The following is a 20,763-nucleotide window of genomic DNA, read 5'->3' as shown; positions in this document are numbered from 1 at the left end:
GCCATGTTCCACTAGTTGAAAACAGCAGACTACAAAATAAACAGTTTTAACATTTGAATGGAAGGAAAAATCAGATGATCAAATCGTGTGATATGACTGAAAACAACATCTACTTCTGATGAGACTTTTGTCAAAGCCAATGAAATTTCCATCTCAACTTTAATACGGATTTAAACAATGAATATGAAACTATTCATTTAAATATGTTTATTATACAAATTATACACATTTCAAAAATAGCAACAGAAGAAAGCAATGAGAAAACCGGTGTTATATTGTTTGATGCTTTTATGAAATATGATATTGTTTCTTACAATTAACAATGTTTGTATGATCATTTTATCATTTACAGATCTTTATTTTGAAGTGTTCTGTAAAGAATTAGAAAAGCTAAACAAAAACTGATGTCCAATCTCGAATTAAATTTAGGGACTGGACGTCCAAGAAGACACTGATGTGTCTCTTAATAAGTCAATATGTCATAATTTGTTTTGTAGACACTTAAAAATAACTTCACATCACAGTGCTTTAGGTGTTGTAATGAAAATAATAAATTAAATCCTTTGAATCATCATAACACCAGGAAAACATTTGACATGTAAAAAAAAAAAAAAAAAACACCAAGATTTCTCTCATATTTACTTTACATCCAGCAAAATTAGACTAAAAATATTCAAGTATTTATCTTCAGTCGCAGCCTGAGTATTTGGGTAGTTTAAAAAAGGAGCTGCAAAAATTAGCTCAAATATAAATATAGTAGCTGTTTCAAAACACCAACGGTGAGCTGGTGGAAGATACTGGGGCAACAATACAAAACGTGTGTCTCTGAGGTACTGTAGAAAAAATACTATGTTGTGAGACAGTGCGACACCAGTATTCTTGTCCAAAAAACTGCAAGACAATGTCTTTCTGGCTGAAGCCATATTTTACGGTTTATACGTTTCTGTTTTGGCTTCTTTCATAATTTGCAAATCAGACTTTCATATCTCCCATTGTGACCAGAAGCACAAAAACAGCTTTCGTGTTGTTGGTATTGTGAACATGTTCACTTGCTTAGAAAGTCCTCCAGATGACATCATCCTGGGGAACTGGTGCAACTGCTTAGATGACCCATAACCATTTCCGATCATCGTTTGTTTTAACATGATGAAAAGTAAAGATTGTGTTCGTGACATTTGTTCCTCTGTTCTGTGTGAAGCCTGTGAGAACCAGTTTCGATTGAGCGTTTGGCGGTGGTGAGGTTATTTGGAGGACACTTCTCCGTGCGGTCGCAAAGACAGGAATTAAAAAAAGGTCCTAAAAAGATCATGGTTCAGAATCTAAGTGTTTAACTGTGTTTTCGGAAACATTCCTGAACATCTGACGCTAGAAACAGAATTATCCATATCATTTACCATTTATGTGTATTAGCATTTTTTTCAAGTTGAAGTCATAAGGACCTGCTATAGGTTATCTGTCACAGTTTGGCTGGTCTGGTCTCGTGGTGAGTACAGTGCACTGAAATTGACCTGGTTCGTGCTTATGATCTTGCTGACATGAGGGCTGATCATACTCCTCAGGCAGTTAAGTCTCACCAGCCCTGACTGGCCTCCAGACACCAGCCAGATGTGGCAGTTCATGTTTGGGTTGAAACGCACCTGATGAGAGAGAAGATGGTTGAAAACTTGTCAGTACTCTCAACACAAACAACTACACATTCATATTCCAAACCTACTTGAATCTGGTGACCCCCCCTCTTACCATTTCAAGGTTTCTAAACACCTGAAACAATTGTTCTCGTGTAAATGACCCCCACCCTATCTGCCAGTGTCAAGACAGTGCACTTATTGCATTAGCTTCCCTAATAGAAACTGGTGAAAGAAAACATTGGTGGTGGTTTGTTGGAATGCAAACTATGGAACAATGCATCAACCCCCCTTTCAGAGCTTGCATAGAGGACTAAAGAGCCCTAAATCGAACTGGACCATTAATCAGGAAATATCATTTTACTGGCACAGTGTGGATCCAGACTATTACGGCTTTTTTCGAAGCCATGTGTCAAATCTCCTAAAATGAGAAACGGACATTTTTTTAGATTGGTCTCCGTATAAGATCAGTTTTCCTTCCCCTGCAAAAGTACTTGTGAGCAATCTTGTCCACTCTTCCCCTCCCTGAATGACTCAGCTGTAGTTAGTACGTCTGCCTTCTCCTTTTTATACACATCTTCCTTATCTTCAGTGCTATAAATCCTCCTGATGTGCCTCCTCTGCTTCTTAAGTCAATCTCTTCCTCCATCTCACCAGGGTATCAGGGTTTCCCCTTCAGACAAAAGAGCCAGTCAGAAACCAAATGGTGATTTTCTTTTTTGTTTTTTTTGCCCCATAAAGTACCCGTCCATCATCTCATCCCAGAGGATACAGAGGGACCCTCCACCCTGCCTCTCTTTAAATTAAACACATCAAAACCTCAAATGGCTGCTTTCCATCTCCCCCCTTTCCTTCTTCCAGGGTGACATTTTTCTCATTTTACACATCATTACATTCAGCCTGTCTTTATAGGTGCCCATCAGAGGAGAATAGTTGGGAGGGGGAAGACGCTTTTCTTACAACTCTTACCTATGTTTCCTTTCTCTTATTCAAGTGTTTAGCTTCCCTGCTTTTTCATGTTGAGCTGCAGCAGGAGCCTCATGAAGCCTGCAGTACTGTGTATGTGTTACCTTATGTAATGCAGCCAAGGGCATCTCATCCAGGGTCATCTTTCTGTTCATCTCGGTGTCTTTCATGCGTTTCCACACAGCCCGCTTCTCGCTTCCTACAAAGGTACGCTGAAAATCGCAGGAGAAAATTATTAAAAAATGTAGAATCTAGCAACAGAACCAAAAACTAATCTGTGGCTCTTCACACAATGAAAAAAAAAGGTTTTAGCAGTTTTTCAAGCAGAAATGCCAAAAATTTGATGACTGTACACACAACATGTAGGGATTGTTGGTCAAAAAAGTTTTTCTTAATGATACTTTTTTCCTCTGTAATGTGGTTGATATTTTATGTGCTGCCTTCTGACAAGTGTGCTTCATCAAAAAAACATTAATATAGATGTAAAGCTAGTACACGCACTATATCATAGTCTGTATGGTGGAGAGTGAATTTCTTTGCAGCTTCTTTGTAGGTTTCAAACTGCAAAGAGAGACTTTCATCCTTCGTATTGTTTTCTTCTTCGCTTGTTTTTGGAATTTTGGTCTCATTCCCTCCATCAGACTGAGCGTGTGATTCCTGCTGGTCTCCTGCCTCCTGCTCTTCAACAGAATCTCTCTCCTCCTCTGCTCCTCCTGTCTCTTGACTGTCTTCCCCAGTTGAATCAAAGGGCACCAGAGATGTTAAGTAGACGGGCTGAAAATACAGGATAAATATAAAAAGGTTATAGAAATGAGCGTCTTATTCGCAAATACAGAATCTGCTTCTGTTGTTGCAGTTGGTCAAAACTTTCATTTAGGATTATTATATATTTATTCTTTCACTGTTTTAATATTTCAAAAATGTTTAGATGCTGTCCACTTGTCAAACAAATCTAAAATGAAACTATTATGCTAGAGTACGATGGAAGAAAATGACGTCTGTGATCAAATTTTAAAAAGTAGTAATAAACACTAAACTTACAAAACGTCTCTCAAGTGTGCGTTTCATATATGGACAGGTGTAGTTTATCAGAGGTAACACAGCGAAGATCACCTCTCCAAGGTTGTCAGCTGTCACCACGCAGTTCATCCAATCGGTGTAAGATATGGACTGCAACAAAAAGTAAAAGGGACGGTTAGCAGTTAGACACATTAACTAAGTTTCTCTTGAATTAGGGTCACGTGTGTGAGCTGGACGAAATCCCAAAGTCTTACAATGTTTCTGGCTTAATCTAAACATAATATGAAGAAAATGGTTTCTAAATTACTTTCAGCAGACAATCAACTATTCATTTAGTTTAACATTGTGAGTGACTGAGTCGCTGACAGAATTTTATTTGCACTGAGTGAGTGTAACAGATGTGAAGCTATATTTCTCTTGTTTCTGATGCAGGTTATATGCACTTCATAACTTCTAGTGGAGCCTCCACACTGAACCAGCCCCATCGCTCTGCCAGCTGTACCAGTGAATGGCATCGGGGAGAGAAGAAAAAAGGTGTAGTGACTGGTTTCAATAATCAATGTAAACCTTGCAGTTATTAATATCAGTTATGTCCATAAAAGGATAAGGGAGAAGTTACACGTGACTTTGCTGTTGTAGAAATTAAGTCATTATTAATGAATGAATTTTCACCCAGTTGTCAGATACCAGTTCAGTACCGTCAGCACCGTGTTTAAGAGTATTGAAACTTGAAAAATGTCTGCAAATTCTTAGCAGATGAAACAATGCAATTAATTTGCGATTAACTATGGGCAGTTAATTTTTAAAATCAATTGACAGCCATAGTGAAAATGCCAAACATTCCCTGGCATCAGCTGCTAAAATTGGCCCAAGTGATATTGTTAATTGCAGAAATTCTATTTTTCACTATTTTGTATGTACGACTAGACTAGCAGTCACTTCCTTACTGTATGGAGGATGGAAGATTAAAACACATTTGAACTCACCCACACCGTGCTGGTCCTAGGAATTACAAAAAGGGAGCTTAAGTAATGGTCGGTGTAATGAAGTCCTTGAGACGTCTTTCTGGATAAAAGACAAACACAACAGAGTAAACTATGAAAGACAAGAAAAATAAATCAGACACATTGAAATACCAGGATAACCCTCCGGTAAACTCTAAGACTCAACAGAATGTCAAACAGAAAGGTTCCAATATGCATTTTTTTAAAGACAACACAAAGTTAAATAATAAAGCATCAGAATATGCCCTTTTTTTAAATCTGTCTTTTAAATCTGTAAGTGCTGCAGCTTTGTGGGGATGCAGGGCTTAATCACTGCACTACTGAAACCCATGGTATAAATACCCAGTCACCAGTTTATAAGTCGACCAGTACAATCAGATGCAATCCATTAAAACAGCTTTTCAAAAGAAACTTGGCATTTTACATTTTTATTGACATATACGGTGGAAATGACCCATAACCCAAAGCTGTAAGAACTCTTTAAGGTCTAGGTCTTGGGTTCTAGCCCATGTTCCACTGTAATGCAGTGACTGTTTGTGCTGCCTGTCAAGATGGAAAAAACATAATTATAATTTAACATATGTCACAACCACCTGTACTAGCTCCATTTTATTTTTATATTCTGCTGTTCAGCCAACGAAACATGAGAAAATATTATTCTCAGCACAGTAGATGGCAAAGTTAAACAATAAAAATTCCTTTTTTTCAGGGAGTCAAACATTCTGTTTGCTGTAACACAACAGTCAAAGTTAAAGAAACACCTCGTCCTATTTTACATTCAAATTCATATTGCTGATTTACCTGTCATTTAAATGTAAGGAAGTGGAATAAAATGAAGCATTCTTACGCTGCATAGGCAGATTCCTGGCCCACCAGGAAGCCAGGAGCATTCAATGGCCAGTAGATTTCATTGGTCAGATTCCGTTTCTGAACAATGATGGGACTGTAGGGCTTCTTCAGATCCCATGTCTTCACAAAGCGGTCTTCTCCTGCTGTCACCAACAGGTATCTGAGAGAACAATTCTTAGTCAGCTTCTATCTTTGATTTAAGACAAAGGTTTAAGGAATACGAAAATGTAAAAAACGCTGATCAATCTGTCTCGACTGGTCAAATCTGACAGTGGGGTGTCTGCAGTAAAACAAATGAAGATGGAGCAATCAATACGGCCCAATATGACTGAGGAGAATAGAGAGGAAGGGAGGGAGATGACAAACTGTTCAGCTGAGAAAAAGGAAAAAACATAAAGTGGAGAAGAGAGAGTTTTATCTTTTTTCATCATCACTACGTAATTAAAAAGCAGTGATCCACGCGAGATACGTGTCCCTGTTAAGTCTCTCTGCTGCCATGAGGTGGATACTCTCCAAAGGATTGATCTTGTTATTAACCTTTATTTCAACTTTAGGTCCATATGTTCTAGATCTGCCTTAAAAAAAAAAAAGACAGCTGTGCTGAAGAATGATATAAACTGGACAGAGGAACACAGCTGTGCATTAGTCTCAAATTTGCTCAGACGTGAATGATGCTACACTGGTGTTGATGGGAACAATAATTAAATATAGATTTGGGCTTCAAGCATGCAATGTGAATAAAAAGCTAGAGCACATGTGCAAGTATTTATGCAGTTTTTCTGAAAGATGCATATTCAATACAGAATGGGCATTTATGGGGTTTGGTAAAAGCATAGTGTAAGAGCTGAACACACGGTGGGTGACGATGTTAAACCGATACTTAAGACAAAAGTCAAACTGATGCTGGAGTTTTAAAGCAGATGCTGATGTTCCTGTATGCAGAGCTAATTTTCTACAAAATTGTTTTGAAAATAGTTTTCTCTGAGATCTGTAAGCTCAGCAAGGTTGTCAAGCCTGTTTGAGAATTTGTGTCGAGGCAGAAAAGGTTTTTACGTCATCTGATGCTGAAAATCATACATTTTGTGATGATTATGCAGCTTTCTGCCTCTGCTGCTGTTGGATAAAACTCCTTTACATTAGAAAGGTGGATGACACCCTGACTGGCCAGTATCTGATTGTTAATAGAAACCCAATTTTGGCCTGGGATATTACATTACCCCTCATGCCGCCTTGCGCTGCATATCAGTGCTGTCACTGAGTCCTTGTAGCTGTCATAGGTGAAGTAAATGACCCCTTCATTTTCTCCCACATCTACTGTAGATAGTGCTGAGTAGTGAAGCAAAGGAAACTAACTGGAAAGGGGATATGAAGAATGTATCAGGATTTGGGGGGATTTTACAAGTGGGTATTACCAGAATATTCCTTTTAAACACCATGTAAGCTGTAATTGGGAGTGAAATATAAACAGGCATATGAAAAAAAAAAGGTTTTAAAGAATAACATGTTTTTACTCCTCAAATCCTCAAATAGATATAGTTTCCTGCTTATGTAACAGTACAGAGAACTGCTTGGGGATCAGTGTCTTGCCCGGAGACACTTCGAAATATAGCTGGGACCAGGGATCGAACCACTGACCCTGTGGTCTGTGGACGACTGCCTTTGCCATACAATAATGGACTAAAAAGAAATTTTGAAGAGCCCCATGAATTATGTATGGCCAAGGAATATCTAGGGCAAATGATTTCCTAGAGAATCAAGAGACTAAATATGATTTTCAAATTGCACAAAAAACTGTGGAAGAACAAAATACAAATAACCCTACTTTCCATTTTTCTTCTCACCAAAAGGAATATATAAATATTTCTAGCAGAGGATCAAACTTGTGTTACTTAATGGGAGATTTTACTCAAGGTGATCTGAGCAAAGGAAGGTGATGCTACCAAATCTCAATGCTGATAGGTTGCACACCCAACCTTGTACCTTACATTCTGAATTAGTGCCTGAATACAGCGGAGCAAGGACCTTTTCTACTAAACTTCAGCGTTCAAGATTTATTGTGCTGCCTTTGGCTGCAAGTCAACACTGCCTTCAACTCATCCTTTTGAATTGGCTCTGATTAAAACTAAAATAGATGGAGAACTCAAAAATGAAAAAGATAAACAAAGCAAACAGTAACCCTGGAACCCATGCAATTTACTCTATGCAAGAGTTTTTCAAATTTTTGCCATAAAGCTTTTTCTTTGCCTCCCTTCAAATGTTTCATTGCTTTCCATTTTTAAACCGTTTTCATGATCAGGGGTCATAAACCCAATGAATCTGTAATACTGCTCATAAAAGCTAAGCTTCTACACAAAGACTAGAGATGTGAGTTTCAGGTGGTTAATCCACCACTTTGTTCCAGACTAAAATATTAGATGTGGGATAGATCACAATGAGGCTCGGATGCTCCCAAAAAAAGAATCCTGAAGAGTTTGATGACCGTCAAACACAATAATGTTCCCCTCCGAGAAAAAACAAAAAACGTATAATAAGTCTTTTTCTCTTGTAACGTTTGGAAACAAACACCTTTGGTGGTTTGTATAAGTACATTTTGAAATGTTTCTTTTAGATCAGTTTGGTGCAAAGCAGCAGTGTAATTAAGGAAATGGCAATGTTACAAGACTATTGAAAGACCAAACAATGATTCTGGGACATTTTTGTAATGCAACATATCGAATTTTTATACATTACTCAATCCCTACTATATACTGAAGAAATCTTACAGTAGGTTAAACAAGATAAAGTACAAAAAATAAATAAAAATCCGCAACACTGTCTTTGGTCAGACATTTACAGATGACTTATGACGATAAAGTGCTGTGCAGTAAGTGCAGCATCAGCAATGAGTTATATAATTTTAGGGGGAAAAAAATGTCTACCTGGAGGCGGGACAGAAGGCCAGGGCTCGGACAGCATGGTCATGAGCGAGGATGCATCGATAGGGCAACAGGCTCAGTGGCTCATTTGAATCTCGTACTCGCAACAGTGAGGACTTTGTGGACAGATCCCATAGACCAACTGTACCTGGAGAGAAGAACAAGAGTGTGAGACACGGTGTACACACAGGAATAACAATATCAGGGAATTAAGATAAAATGAGAGGGCTCCAGTAATAATTAATTTGTTTAAGAACATCCAATTTATACCATCATAGAATCCAACAGCAATTATATTGTGTGGTTTTTCCGGTAGCCAGTCCATAGACAAGACTTGTCCACTTTTTTCATGGTGAGGAGCTTTGAAGGCTCCCAGCTTTAGTGTTACAACTCCTATTGCCTGCAAAACAACAGAGGGAGGAACCGATATTAATGTAAGCATTATATTGTCCATCCATCCATTATCTCTCACTGCTTATCCTGTTCAGGGTCACAGGGGCTGGGTGGGCAAAATGGCTGTTTATTAACATTGGTTGGGGTGTAACAATTTACAGGGGTACGACTTTGTGATTAAACTTTGTGATGATACACATTGTAAAAGAAGAAAATCGTAATTTTCTACATTTTCACGGTCACTTGACTGACCTGACTCTTGTTGACTGGCCTCCACTTGCTAGCTAAGTATTTGCAAGAGAGGACAAGGTGGAATTGAGGAAGCTCTGTCAGACTTTATATCATGAGTGTATCAAACTGTGAGACTTATATTGCGTATCAGAATGAATCATGAGCTGGCTGAATTGTTACACCCCTAAACCAGTAGTTACATCACAAGCTAATATGTGATATATATGATAGATAAGCAGAATATATCAAAAATAAAAGACTAAATAAGAAAGAGAAAAATCCTACCTTGTATATTGGCAGCTGCTGGGAGTCATTTCCTGTCGGGAGAAACATTCATTACATTTAGTCAATGTGATGACAATTAACATGTTGCATTGGCATCAGTACAGAAAACAATCAGCACAACAATGATTGTTTTCAGAAAATGAAAATCTGAGTTAAACCTTTTTTTCCTTTAAAACTTTATTGATACAAACAAAATGTATGTCACTTTGATGGTGTGTGATCTCATTAGTAGCAGTGGAGATCACTGCTTTACAAGCTTCATCAGTGTAAGCTGCTTTGGGCTGTCACTGATAAGAATTTTCGGACCTAGTCAAAACGGTATAATGATTTTGAACATCAAAGAAAGACGGGAAAACACAATATTGTTAAAATATGGGGTTAGAAATCTCTCTATGTGCAGAATGTTCAAGCTAACTAAGAAACTAAGAGCTTGAGCGAGTTGGTTGTGTCCAACAAGTCCAAGGTCAAAACATTAGAAAGCTGTGGGACAGGGAGTATGCCAGAAATAGGTTTGACGTATGCTAGCATTAAAATGTTGAAACGTTGATCCGTTGATGGCACTAAATAGGAATCACCAATTTTAACCACTAGTGCAAGTGATTCTAACATAAATGTTTCAAATAGCTGTTCAGATGTGTCAGATTGTCAGCCCAGTGCTGAAAATGATCCAATGTTAAGTACCACTTTAGAAATAATTCTGCTTTGGCTGCCTTGGCAATCCCTGTTGTGTTTAGCAGATGTAAAATCCAACGATAAAAAAAGGTGTCAGACTGTTCCCCATCATTAGTCTTCTCTCCTCCTCCACTTTAGATCACTGACTTTAGATCAATACTATCCTCCTTACTCTTCCACGCCCTCTATCAACTTATCTCTGCCCCGGAAAAACCCACACTTGTACTTTTATATGTCTCTAGAGTCATAAATCCAATCTTTAACTTTGACCTCTTCCACAACAAATTGAAGACTTGAAGCAAACCCAAGCTTGCTGTCATCGAGAGTATGTCGCCTCACGATTGCCAGTTAATTCCTTCACAGCCTGCCCCTGACCAAGGTTTAACACAGGTCTGAAATAATCAGGCACCAGCTTTGCTGTTGGAAAATAAATGAATGGGAAAATAATCCTTTCTTTATGCAACAAAGCCTTTGAATCATTTAAGGTCAAAACACTCACCACTAATATTTCTGCAGCTACATGTGATAATGAGCATTTGCTGGTAACCAACAGCTAATGTTGCCCTCACCCAGCCCAATTCCCAACCACGAACCAAACTTTCCCATTAAAATATTTTTAGACTTTAATAAGAATCAATCTCTGCATCTAAAGCAGCACTAAAACAAAGACTCATCACAGGCGGATAATTAAAACTGAGATACTACCAATGTGATATAACAGCATCCCTGAGAACCCCCTGCTGCTCTAAGCCCAATCTCAAGTACGTCCATAATGACAGACAGAGTAGGGTTACAAGAGCTGTCAGCTATTACACCCAAAATTCATAGCTTCCAACAATAACAACTGGCTCAGTGATGCATCTTCTTTGTCATTTCAATTATAGATCCTTCCCTGATGGAGAACAGAACGGTAAATTATGTGTGTTCAGAACCCCATCTCACATCCTCCCTTTTGTACTTCCACGATCCCCTCCCCGCCACCAGCCTTCTCTTCTCATAGACTTGCTCATTCATTCTGGCGACTGCACAGACAGAAGCTATTTATGATTATCGGTTGCAAACGCCACGTAGCTGATGGAGACACGCATGCACATCCCTTGTTAAACCCAATCCAAGCTTATTTCAACCTTTAACCCTGACACCAAATCCCACAGAAATTATTTCCCACCACGGTCATGTTCTCATCGTGTCAGGCTAGAAGAAGCAGGAGGCAGAAATGCATCGCCATTCTTCACGTTTAAATGTACCTTCAACGTTTCATGTGCCGTCAACTCCTCTCTAGAGACAGTTCGATATAAATTTTCTCATCTGCCCTTGAAGAACAGTGAAGCTGATGGAAAAAATATTCCTTCTGCTCACAAAATAAACTCCGTGTCAGCAGCTAAAAATCAAATGTGACAGCAGTCTATAAGTTATATTGATGGAAACCTACGTACGTTTACACATCTAACATGCAGTAAACGCCACTATACCTTTACATAACTTTTAAATGCATCCGAGTAGTGGAACTCAGTTGCTGCAATATTTCTCTGCTTGAACCATTAATTACAAAATCACCACAGCCGTCTGACATTAAGGTCAATTTAGTGTTGTCTTGACAAGGTAAAGGATTTTACTCAAATGTATAAATAGTTACACTAGAAGTTGAGTAATATAGTTTCCAGGTTTGAAAAGGACATTAATGAACCATAAATAACTAACATCCCTCGTTCTGCTGTATCACATTTTGCAGCTTCTCTGTGTCGAGTGTAAATGGCCATTATTTTTGAAGATATTTATTTACAGGCCAAAGTACTGACTGAGATCTGTGCCAACAGTAGATGGAAAGGTTTTTTGGTTGGACTACACTTAATGTATAAAAATTATAGCTACGATCGTCTTCAAAAACGCAGTAGTTATCCAGAACCAAATCTCTCTCTGCAGTCATGTGGTTTGTTCAGGAGACAGTAGCATCAAAAGCAACCTTCCGATCGAATAAGTATAACCTATGGTTGGAAGCAGGGGGCTGACAGAGTAGCTCTTTGGAATCTGGACCCAATGACGCATTGCTACAAAATAAAATGGAAATCAGAGCCATGAAGCAATGGAGAAAAAAAGGGTGGAAATGTCAAGCTTTATGTATTTTTTTTATAACCAAACTGAAGCACTAAAGAAATTCCTGATTGTAAAACCAAGTCAAGTGTAATACAGTGTAATACAGTGTAATACAGTGGAGTCTGGTGTAAAGCTTTTGTAAGGAAGTGTGTTTGGTTATACCAACGTGTGCTAGTGTGAATAATGGAATAAAATACGTGAATAATGGAGCTGATGCTGAGCTTTTATAAAGATGAATGAACAGGAAGAAACGAGGGAAAGAAGGATTTAATTTCATATGGCTTTTGGCTGAAATATTTGGAGTTTTAGGAGAACAAGGTTTAGCAGGAAGCCACGGATTTTGCTGATTTTATTAAGACAAATGCCAAATTTTAAGGTAGAAAGTATCCAACACAAAAACACTGACATTCAGTCAATCGACATCTCAAACTGTACTGCAGAGAAGATATATCCCCATAGGATGTAAGAAGCTTGTGTTGACTAATATAATGAGTGTTGATTTATGAGGCGTTTGCTGTACTGAGACACTATGATCGTAGTGTTCAATCAGATTAGCCTGTACCGGGTTTCTGTGTATGGACGTGGCAGATAATCTCATTCATACATTCTTATATCAACAGAGCCCCACAGGCAGCTGATGCAGTGATCTGAACAGACTGGACCACAGGTTCCACCATCCATAATGTCAGCATATGGCCACACTCTGGAGAGCCCCCTACTGTGTGCGTTTCAGAGGAGTTTAACTACTGCTACTACTCCAAGTTCTAGTACTGTACACAAGAGTAGCCTGGGGGGCTCTGTGAATACCGTCCCCTTATTGAATATAAGATCCTGCTGAGGCTATGTTACTCTAAATAATTATAGTGGGAGAAGCAATTTCCAGATCACATCAAAGCACTACATGAACTGTGAACATGTAAAAGTTAAGTTACAAGAATATTCCACAACCTCTTAGCCATAGTAAAGTTACCAGGGTGGACTTTAATGAGGGTGAATTTAATTAATAGGGACGTGTGTTGTTTTTTTTTGTCCTTTCAGCTCATCCTGTGAGTTCTGGGTCACCACAGCGGATCCTTTGTCTGCGTGTTGATTTGGCACATTTTTTTTTTTTTTAACACCGGATGCCTTCCTGATGCACCTGGTGCTGGTGCTGTGTGGCTGGGGATGGGTGTGGGCTGTTGGGGGTTCAGTGTCTTGCCTGGGACATTTCAACATGTGGTCGGGGGGAGCGGGGCGCAAACCTCCAACCCTATGGCTGCTTGGTGACCACTCTGCCAACTGACCCACTGCCACCCCCACATGAACACACCATATTGGTAGTTTATTTAGAGTTTTAGCTTTATTTGTGACCAACTGTTGAGAATGTCCTCAGATTGCTGCTGGTGACAGGAATTTATTATGAAGTTATGTAGGAGACATAACAACACATTGTTGCATCAGTCATTACACATTCTAAACTCTGTCTTATTGTCATCGCCCTGGTTTCGATGAATTGCTTACAATTATAGTGGCTTGTGATTTGGGGTGGCTGTGGTGCAGGAGGTAGACTAGTTGTCCATCAATCCTTACAGTTGTTGGTTCGATCCCTGGGTCCACCGGTCACATGTCGAGGTGTCCTTGAGCAAGAAACTAATCCCCAACTTAGTTGCTCCTGGTGAGTGTTGGCCAGCTGCATAGCAGCTCCCCCATTTGTGAGTGTGTGATTGTGTGGGGGAATGACAAGCAGTGGAAAGTGCTTCTACCAATTGGTAGATATGTGCAAAACATTTACCCTTGTACTTCATGGTCCAACACCATTCAATCGTAACATGTTATTGTATACTGATAAAATTATTAAAAGACATGTTATCAAGTCACTAAATGGATTTACTAAATCATTAGCAAGGGAGCACAGTGCTTCAAAGTGACCCAGTCTCAACTTTCTTTAGTGAGCCTTCCAGTGGTCCCAATATAGATGGACGCTTGTTTGACACGGAGATGGGGCAGATAGATATAAGGAAAGACATCAGGAGTTTAACTTGTGTCTGATATGTAATTTTGTTGTCATATGTGGAGGAACAGAGAAGGGAGGGTTGGTACAGGTTGCAGCAAAGCCGTTTAATGGTGGTGTTTAATAAGAAGTGATTATTGTTTGTTATTTTTTCACAATGCTGCCATGATCCAGTAATCACCACTGGTCCTGTATCTTCACCACAGTACAATCAGACATTCAAAATACTGACTTTAGGCTTTAGTAAGCCAACACTGCCCTCTGCTGAACACAACACATTTCAATTTTCATAAGAGTAAAAAGGCACTTGCGCTTCCTTTTCATTAAACCAGTCATTGCCAGTATTCCCGCAGATACCAGGTGGACAGGTTTTGTAATGCTAAAATATATATTATCACAAGTTTATTATTGTTAGGGAGTTTTAAAAAGAAGCTGTCATTACAATTGGTTTAAAATGTGAAATTAGCTAGTTAATTATCTACAGTGTTTTTGTTTCTTTCTCTATAAAGGCTGTGGGCTATAATTGATATTACATATGTAGGTTGTTTTGTTTTTTTCAAAGTAAAGATTTTTTGTGTTTCATTTGATTACATTTCGTTTACAAGTTTGCGGATGTCCGTGGTATAAGCCTGCAGCTTCTCCAGTCCAACTGGTTCTTATTTTACCTGCTTTTATGCTGTTTTTTTATGTGCATCACATAAAAAAACAGCATAAAAGCGGGTAACATTTTTATGTGCATCAATCAATAAATGAAAAAAAGAAAAATGAAAATAATATTCTCACCAGAGTCAGGTAGCTTGTTGTTGGAGTTCAGAGCATTTGGGTGGGGAAGGCTGTAAATGGTGACTACACCGTTGGATGTGGCAACTGCCAGAAGACCCAGCCTAGGCAGAAATGGAGCCTTTAAGGAAGCACAAAGTATTAGAGATGAGCAACTCAAGGCCAAATATGTTAATATTGGCTTTCATTTTTTGTATTGCAGCCTACTTTTCTTTCACAGCTGGTTGGCTCCCAGCCTCCTGCTGGACACCACTTGAGTACCCAGATGAAGCCTTTATCTTGGGCCAATCCATAGGCCAGGCATGGTTGGGTGTCCGGTCTGCAGAGAGGGGGGTGGATAAAAGAGGCAGCAAAAGATGGTGAGAAGGGCAAAAACTGTGGGTGATGTATCCAAAAATCCTAAAATGTAATTTGCAGGCCTCGAATGTGCCCGGCACCTTTTGTTGTATTCCAGTTCGCCCACGTCCCACAGTTGAACAAGTCCAGGCCCGGTGTACATCTTGTTCACATAGTGGATGTCGTCCATCCCCTGGTGGCAGGCCAGGGCAACATATTGTGTCGCAGGAGCACCATTAGGCGTGGGACACCACTCCATGGCCCAGACTGGTCCGCCTGCATACAGTAACATGTCCCAGCGTTCTGGGTGAGCAGACACTGATTCAAACCTTACAAAGACAAAAACAAATAACAAATGTAACCTTAGTATTTTACTTATTACCACTAAATGACCAATGGAAAACAAAACTAAAGAGCAAAAAAGAGCTAAAAGCTAAATCACAAGTACGTGGAGGCCGAGGTTGAGGAATGACAGACAGATTAGTCAGATTTTGATATTTACAAACAAAAATATTTAAGTGCATAAGTTTGATTCTGTATCGTGCATTATTCAAAGTTTGAATGCTGATCCGTTTCACCTGCTGAGTCTCTGCAGAGGTGGCTCTTCTTTACTCAGGCCTTCTCTGGAAACTTTGAAAGCAGCCGAATGAAGCTGCTGAGGCAGGTACTCCTCCAAACCACTGTGTCACAAACAGGCAGCACGAATCATTGACCATTATCTTACATGACACAAGTTTGAGCTCTTCTTGTTAGATGTGAAACATCTTCTGTTCATCTTCTGAAACAGATCTAGCTGTCTGTGGTTAGAAGCTTTATGCTGAATTTTCATTATTTTATACAACCTATTCTTGTAGAAATCTGGAATAATATATGATCAAAAAGACGCTTAAAGACATTACCTTTGTGGTACAAGGGGCCAGGCACTGGTGGAGGGGACCCACTCTGGAAACACCCAGCTACTGTAGTGCTCTTCTCGGCTAGAAACGCAGACACACCATAATATGCTATAACACACGCTTCTTAGCGGTTTCATTTTTGTGCTGTCTTGAAGTTTAATGCACCTGAATTTGTGAAATGACTAAACATTGTTTATGTGCAGAAGTTACAAAATAAAACTAATTTGCACCAAACGTGTTCTCCAATACAGAAGCGTTTGACTTTCTGCTAATAAAAGAGTGGACAGGAACATTGAAAACTACATTGCAGCAGTGGCAGAAGCTACTCACAATTTCTTGGTCGTCTCAGTGGCATACCAAACAACTTTCATGGTGTTTGAGATGAGTCCATTGCTGGATTTGGCTTTGGCCCATTTCTGCCGGAGAAATGAGGACTAAGTGAGTTCTGTGCATTTTCTATATGTCCAGTTATATCACATCTGCATAGATAATATAGCTTATAGAATACTTAATTTTATTAATATGATCTTTGATTGTTCTTTCAGTAACTATAAATACAATTTTTTCAAAGAAAATACACGAAGAATCAGAAAACTACTAACGCTGTTCCGGTACATGCGAAAAACTGCTGGACCTCCTTTACATGTCTTTAAATCCAAGTCTGAGTCCTCTGCTTCTTCATCTTCCGTCTCCTCAAACTCTTCTTCTCCGTCTTCTTCTTCTGCCTCTTCTTTAATATCTGGCACAAAGTCTTCATCGTCTTCAGCATCACCGTCACAAACACGGCGTTTCCTCTTACGGCCCTTAAGCGCTGCAGAAATAAATGATACTATTACTGAAGAATTTTACATTGACATACTGCACATATTGCACTTCATTCTCAATTGTCGTACAGGTTTTTCCTTCTAAAGCATATGAGACTTGTTTCTTTAAATGCAGAAGTTACTAAAAAGTCAAGCAAGCAGACAAAGTGATCCTCAAAGTAGAAATATGTCTATTTGACTTATGAGTGAGCTTGGTGATTAGAATAATTATTGTAGGATTATAGGATAAGATAGCCTTTGCATAAAGACTAGAAGCAGGGGTAAACAACTACCCCAGTTCTCTCTAAATTAAAAAATATGAATAACCGACACTTCTTCTTATTATCATACAACTATCTGTTAAAGGCTGAGTTCACCAATTTTCAACTTGCTCTCTAGGGCTTTAGTTTAGGGTGTGAATTTAAATTAATGCTTTTTTTTAGCTTTATTTTTGTTACTTCTAAAATTTTTCAGTGTTTACATTTAACTAAAACAGCTTTATGTTTTAAAATTGGAATTAAAGTTAACACACCCTTGTACATCTTTTGACTATTCGCAACCTAAACGCAAGCACCAGGCAGCTCAAGAATTACAATGATAATTGATGTTGGCTGAGATGAGGCTTAGCTACGATTGGGACTTCGGGGGAAAAAAGACAATGTGTAGAATCTGCAAACTGGAAAAGATATTAGAAGGATTTTCACTGTACCTTTGTTTCCTTTTGGAGTTTTCGAATTTGTGACTGGTTCAGTGCCAGTGACTCTATTGTTGGCACTTGGCTGGGAGCCTGATTCTTCGCCGTTATGACTGAGCATCTCTTTTGCCAAAACATGGAGGTACTTCAGTGCCCTGGAAGAATTTTTTCCCACATTATATTTAACACTGGATGATTTGATCATTTATAGTTTACACCTGTAAAGTATTCCTAATAGAGAAGTAGAACATGCCTAAATATAGTGAATGTAATGACAGTGACCTACATTTTAGCAGCCCCTCGTCTACGGCGGCCACCTGGTTCGGCCTCCTCCTCCTCAGGTACAACGGGAGGTCCCGCCTCATTCTTCCCACATGGTGGTTCTGTGTCCGGTGTGGCATCTTGTACTGCCTGCTTCCTCACATACTTTCTCTTTGGCTTTACAGTCTCATTTTCCTGCTGCACAGTATCTAGAGCTACACCTGTTGCAGTTGGGTGGGGTCCATCATTAGAGGCCACTTTTTTGCTAGGAGTTTTTTTCCCAGCAGTCTTCTTTGAAGCTCTAATTGTCCTTTTAGGAGTTTTTTCTGGCACCTTTCCATCAGGCGTTTCGGTTGTCTTATCACTTGCTCCTTCCTCCCCATCTGCAATATGTTGTGTGGCATTTTTAACCTTTGGACTCCTGGCAGGAGTCTTTTTAGGACTTGCTTCTCCTCCTTTAGTGACTAAACTTTTAGAAATTAATGTGCCATCGGTTTCATAATCCTGATATTTCAAGTTTTGCTTCCGTTGTCGTCCTTTTGAGCTAGGTGTTAAATTCCATTGCTCTGATGGTTTCCCTTGCACTGCAAGGAGAGTGGTGTTACTAGAGATTTGTGCAATATCAAATATATGAATTAATATCTAAAATTAATTACAATGGCTACTAAAAGGATATAACTTATAACTTAACCATATATACAACTTTCTTTCCATCTATCCTGTAGTCACATCTCAGCAAATGTTTAATTTACAGGATACATTCTTACAAAAACACATTACTTCCATCACAATTTTTATGTAGACTGAAACTAGTGCCTTTAAATAAAACAATTAACTGTAAACCTTGTCCAGAGTCAATGGGATCCATCGGCTCTGGGTTTTTTGTGCTATCGTTGTCCAGTCAGATGTCTTCTCGTGTGTGGAGCAAATTTCTTGTCACTTGGGCTTCGCTGCAACTCTGACAAGAATAAGAAATAAATACAGACTTTAAGACCTTTTGTCGCCATCTAAGCAGTTAACATCGTATATGTTTTCCCAGCTTTCGCTCCTAGAAAAGTTGTCAGCAACAATGTAATAATACATTTTACTGTTTTATGGAACCCAACAACTCGCATTGTGAATAACAGCTGCACATATTACACAATTATTTAATAATATTCAAGAATACTATAATAAAAAAAATCCATCTACAGTAAGATGAAATTTGTAAAGTGCAAAGTAAGTACTGTTAATTACATAAAAAGTGAAACCATGTTGAACGCTTCACTTCCTGCATATTACTTAAGTATTTAAATCCTTATACTCTAAATACTGTAAAGTTATATTATATTTTTGGACTAAATGTCCAACATTGTCCAACAAGGGAACTGTCCAACATTGTCCAACAACAACAACTACTGATGCATGAATACCGCGCTCATCATTTTATTGCTACAGCTTAACTAAGGTGTTAAACACTTGATTTACTTCTGAGTGGCTTTTGAATTCCCGATCATTCAAAGAATGATACATTACATTAACTAATTACTATGGAAACTTTGGGCCAAAGGACCAACAGGCATAATAAGATATGTTTCGTTTTTTGGTGACTGTCATACCAAACCTTGTACAAAAACGTAAACATTTTGGGCTTTCTACTGTCCTGGCAAGTGCATATGAATTACAAATAGACACGGATTCAACTTTCTTTATGTATTAGAGTCGATCATCAATTCGGCGTATATTTAACTTAACCAACATGCTACCCAAGTTAATTAATAAGTATGTGAAATTATTTGTTATCACAGTGACTCACAATGCTAGCCGCGCTAATGGGCTAGCGCCGCACAGCTAACGCTAACTGGCTAAAGTTGCTACAGGGTGGAGCTAGCGCTTGTTTCCTGTTACTAACTAACTTCAATGCTCTTAAAATAAGCCTTGGACCGACAGACATGACCGGCACGACCACTACCACTCTTAAAAACTCACCGTGTGGGGTGTCGAGACTTCCCCCCGCAGATGGCGAAGGTGGCTAAGCCGCGTACAGAACACGGGCAGCCGGACTCTAGCCGCTCGGGATCGATTCCCAAACTCTACCGCCGTGAACAACAGTGGGAACAGTCACCGCAACCGTGCACACGAGCGCGCAATTTATACAGCCAGTTATTTTATTCACGCGACTGGGGAAAAAGAAGCATCGCCCGTCGCGTTTGCAGCGCTTCGTGGTGCTCAAACTCCCAGTCTGCTTACGTCAGATCGCCATGTTACTGTACAAGCATGGCGGCCACAGCGCCCCCTACGAGCGGCACGTGGAGTGGCAGGTTCCGCAGCGGCGAGTTCATTCAGGAAGAGGTCACGAGGTTCATGTACTACGGCGACGGTTTGTTGGTAGTTGCGGTTTACCTGAAGGTCTCATCCTCCACCTGTGCATTAAAGAGTAGGTTCACAGTTTGTATGTGTTCAAACCCTGGCATTATATATAATATATTATATATATATATATAATATATAATATATTATATATATACCTACTGGCAATTTGACAAATCAAGTGCATATCTGCAGCAGCATTTCTAATACAAAATTTCCTTTTTTTTGTTACTACAATTTATCTTATGGAGCACAAAGAGAGACTTTTATAACCAATTAAAATACTATTTGGATGATTACAAATGTTTGCATACATTTTTGCATATATATTTAAAAAATGTCATTCAAACTATAACTCCTACTTAACTAAGACACAGCTCTCATCGTACACGTGAAAATAATAAGCCCACTGTCGATTCCACCTCTTTACTAATGAGACATGGGTTGGTTTTCAATGTGCCTGTGTTAAGGATTTAAGGCTCAAAGCTCAAAGAAATGTCCTCGTAGTCTCAAACTCTGCACATGCTGTACAAATTAGGACCAGAAAACAGAACCCAGTCGAGTAAAATAGAAGAAAATGTACGTTTTGTCCGAAAAGGG

The 20,763-nt window shown here is 39.1% G+C and overlaps 1 protein-coding gene across 1 annotated transcript; it reads right to left on the bottom strand.

Moving 5' to 3' along the window:
* Nucleotides 1–140: 140 nt before the first annotated feature.
* gtf3c2 (general transcription factor IIIC, polypeptide 2, beta) lies at nt 141–20,093 on the bottom strand. Its single transcript, XM_067481818.1, has 20 exons — nt 19,783–20,093; nt 18,658–18,772; nt 17,840–18,398; nt 17,569–17,708; nt 16,659–16,867; nt 16,387–16,472; nt 16,060–16,137; nt 15,739–15,840; nt 15,262–15,489; nt 15,032–15,143; nt 14,828–14,945; nt 9,289–9,320; nt 8,650–8,779; nt 8,383–8,527; nt 5,463–5,624; nt 4,598–4,676; nt 3,633–3,761; nt 3,093–3,365; nt 2,696–2,803; nt 141–1,637 (listed from the first exon to the last, which is right to left on the bottom strand). The coding sequence occupies exons 2-20, from the start codon at nt 18,680–18,682 to the stop codon at nt 1,443–1,445; spliced, it is 2,910 nt and encodes a 969-aa protein (XP_067337919.1). The 5' UTR covers nt 18,683–18,772; nt 19,783–20,093; the 3' UTR covers nt 141–1,442.
* Between the last annotated feature and the right edge of the window lie 670 nt (nt 20,094–20,763).

This window comes from Channa argus, chromosome 17 (genome assembly GCF_033026475.1).
Source record: "Channa argus isolate prfri chromosome 17, Channa argus male v1.0, whole genome shotgun sequence".
Classification (NCBI taxonomy): Eukaryota; Metazoa; Chordata; class Actinopteri; order Anabantiformes; family Channidae; genus Channa; species Channa argus.
The sequence above is the reverse complement of the archived record's forward strand: the minus strand, read 5'-3'. Positions and strand labels throughout refer to the sequence as shown.

Coding starts and splice junctions, on each gene's coding strand:
- gtf3c2 (XM_067481818.1), bottom strand. CDS start 18,682: ATGGATCCCATTGACTCTGGACAAG. Junction 14,946..15,031: donor CAACCAGCTGTGAAAGAAAA/GTAGGCTGCAAT, acceptor GCTTCCTTAAAG/GCTCCATTTCTGCCTAGGCT. Junction 3,762..4,597: donor CTAGGACCAGCACGGTGTGG/GTGAGTTCAAAT, acceptor TTTTTGTTGCAG/TCCATATCTTACACCGATTG.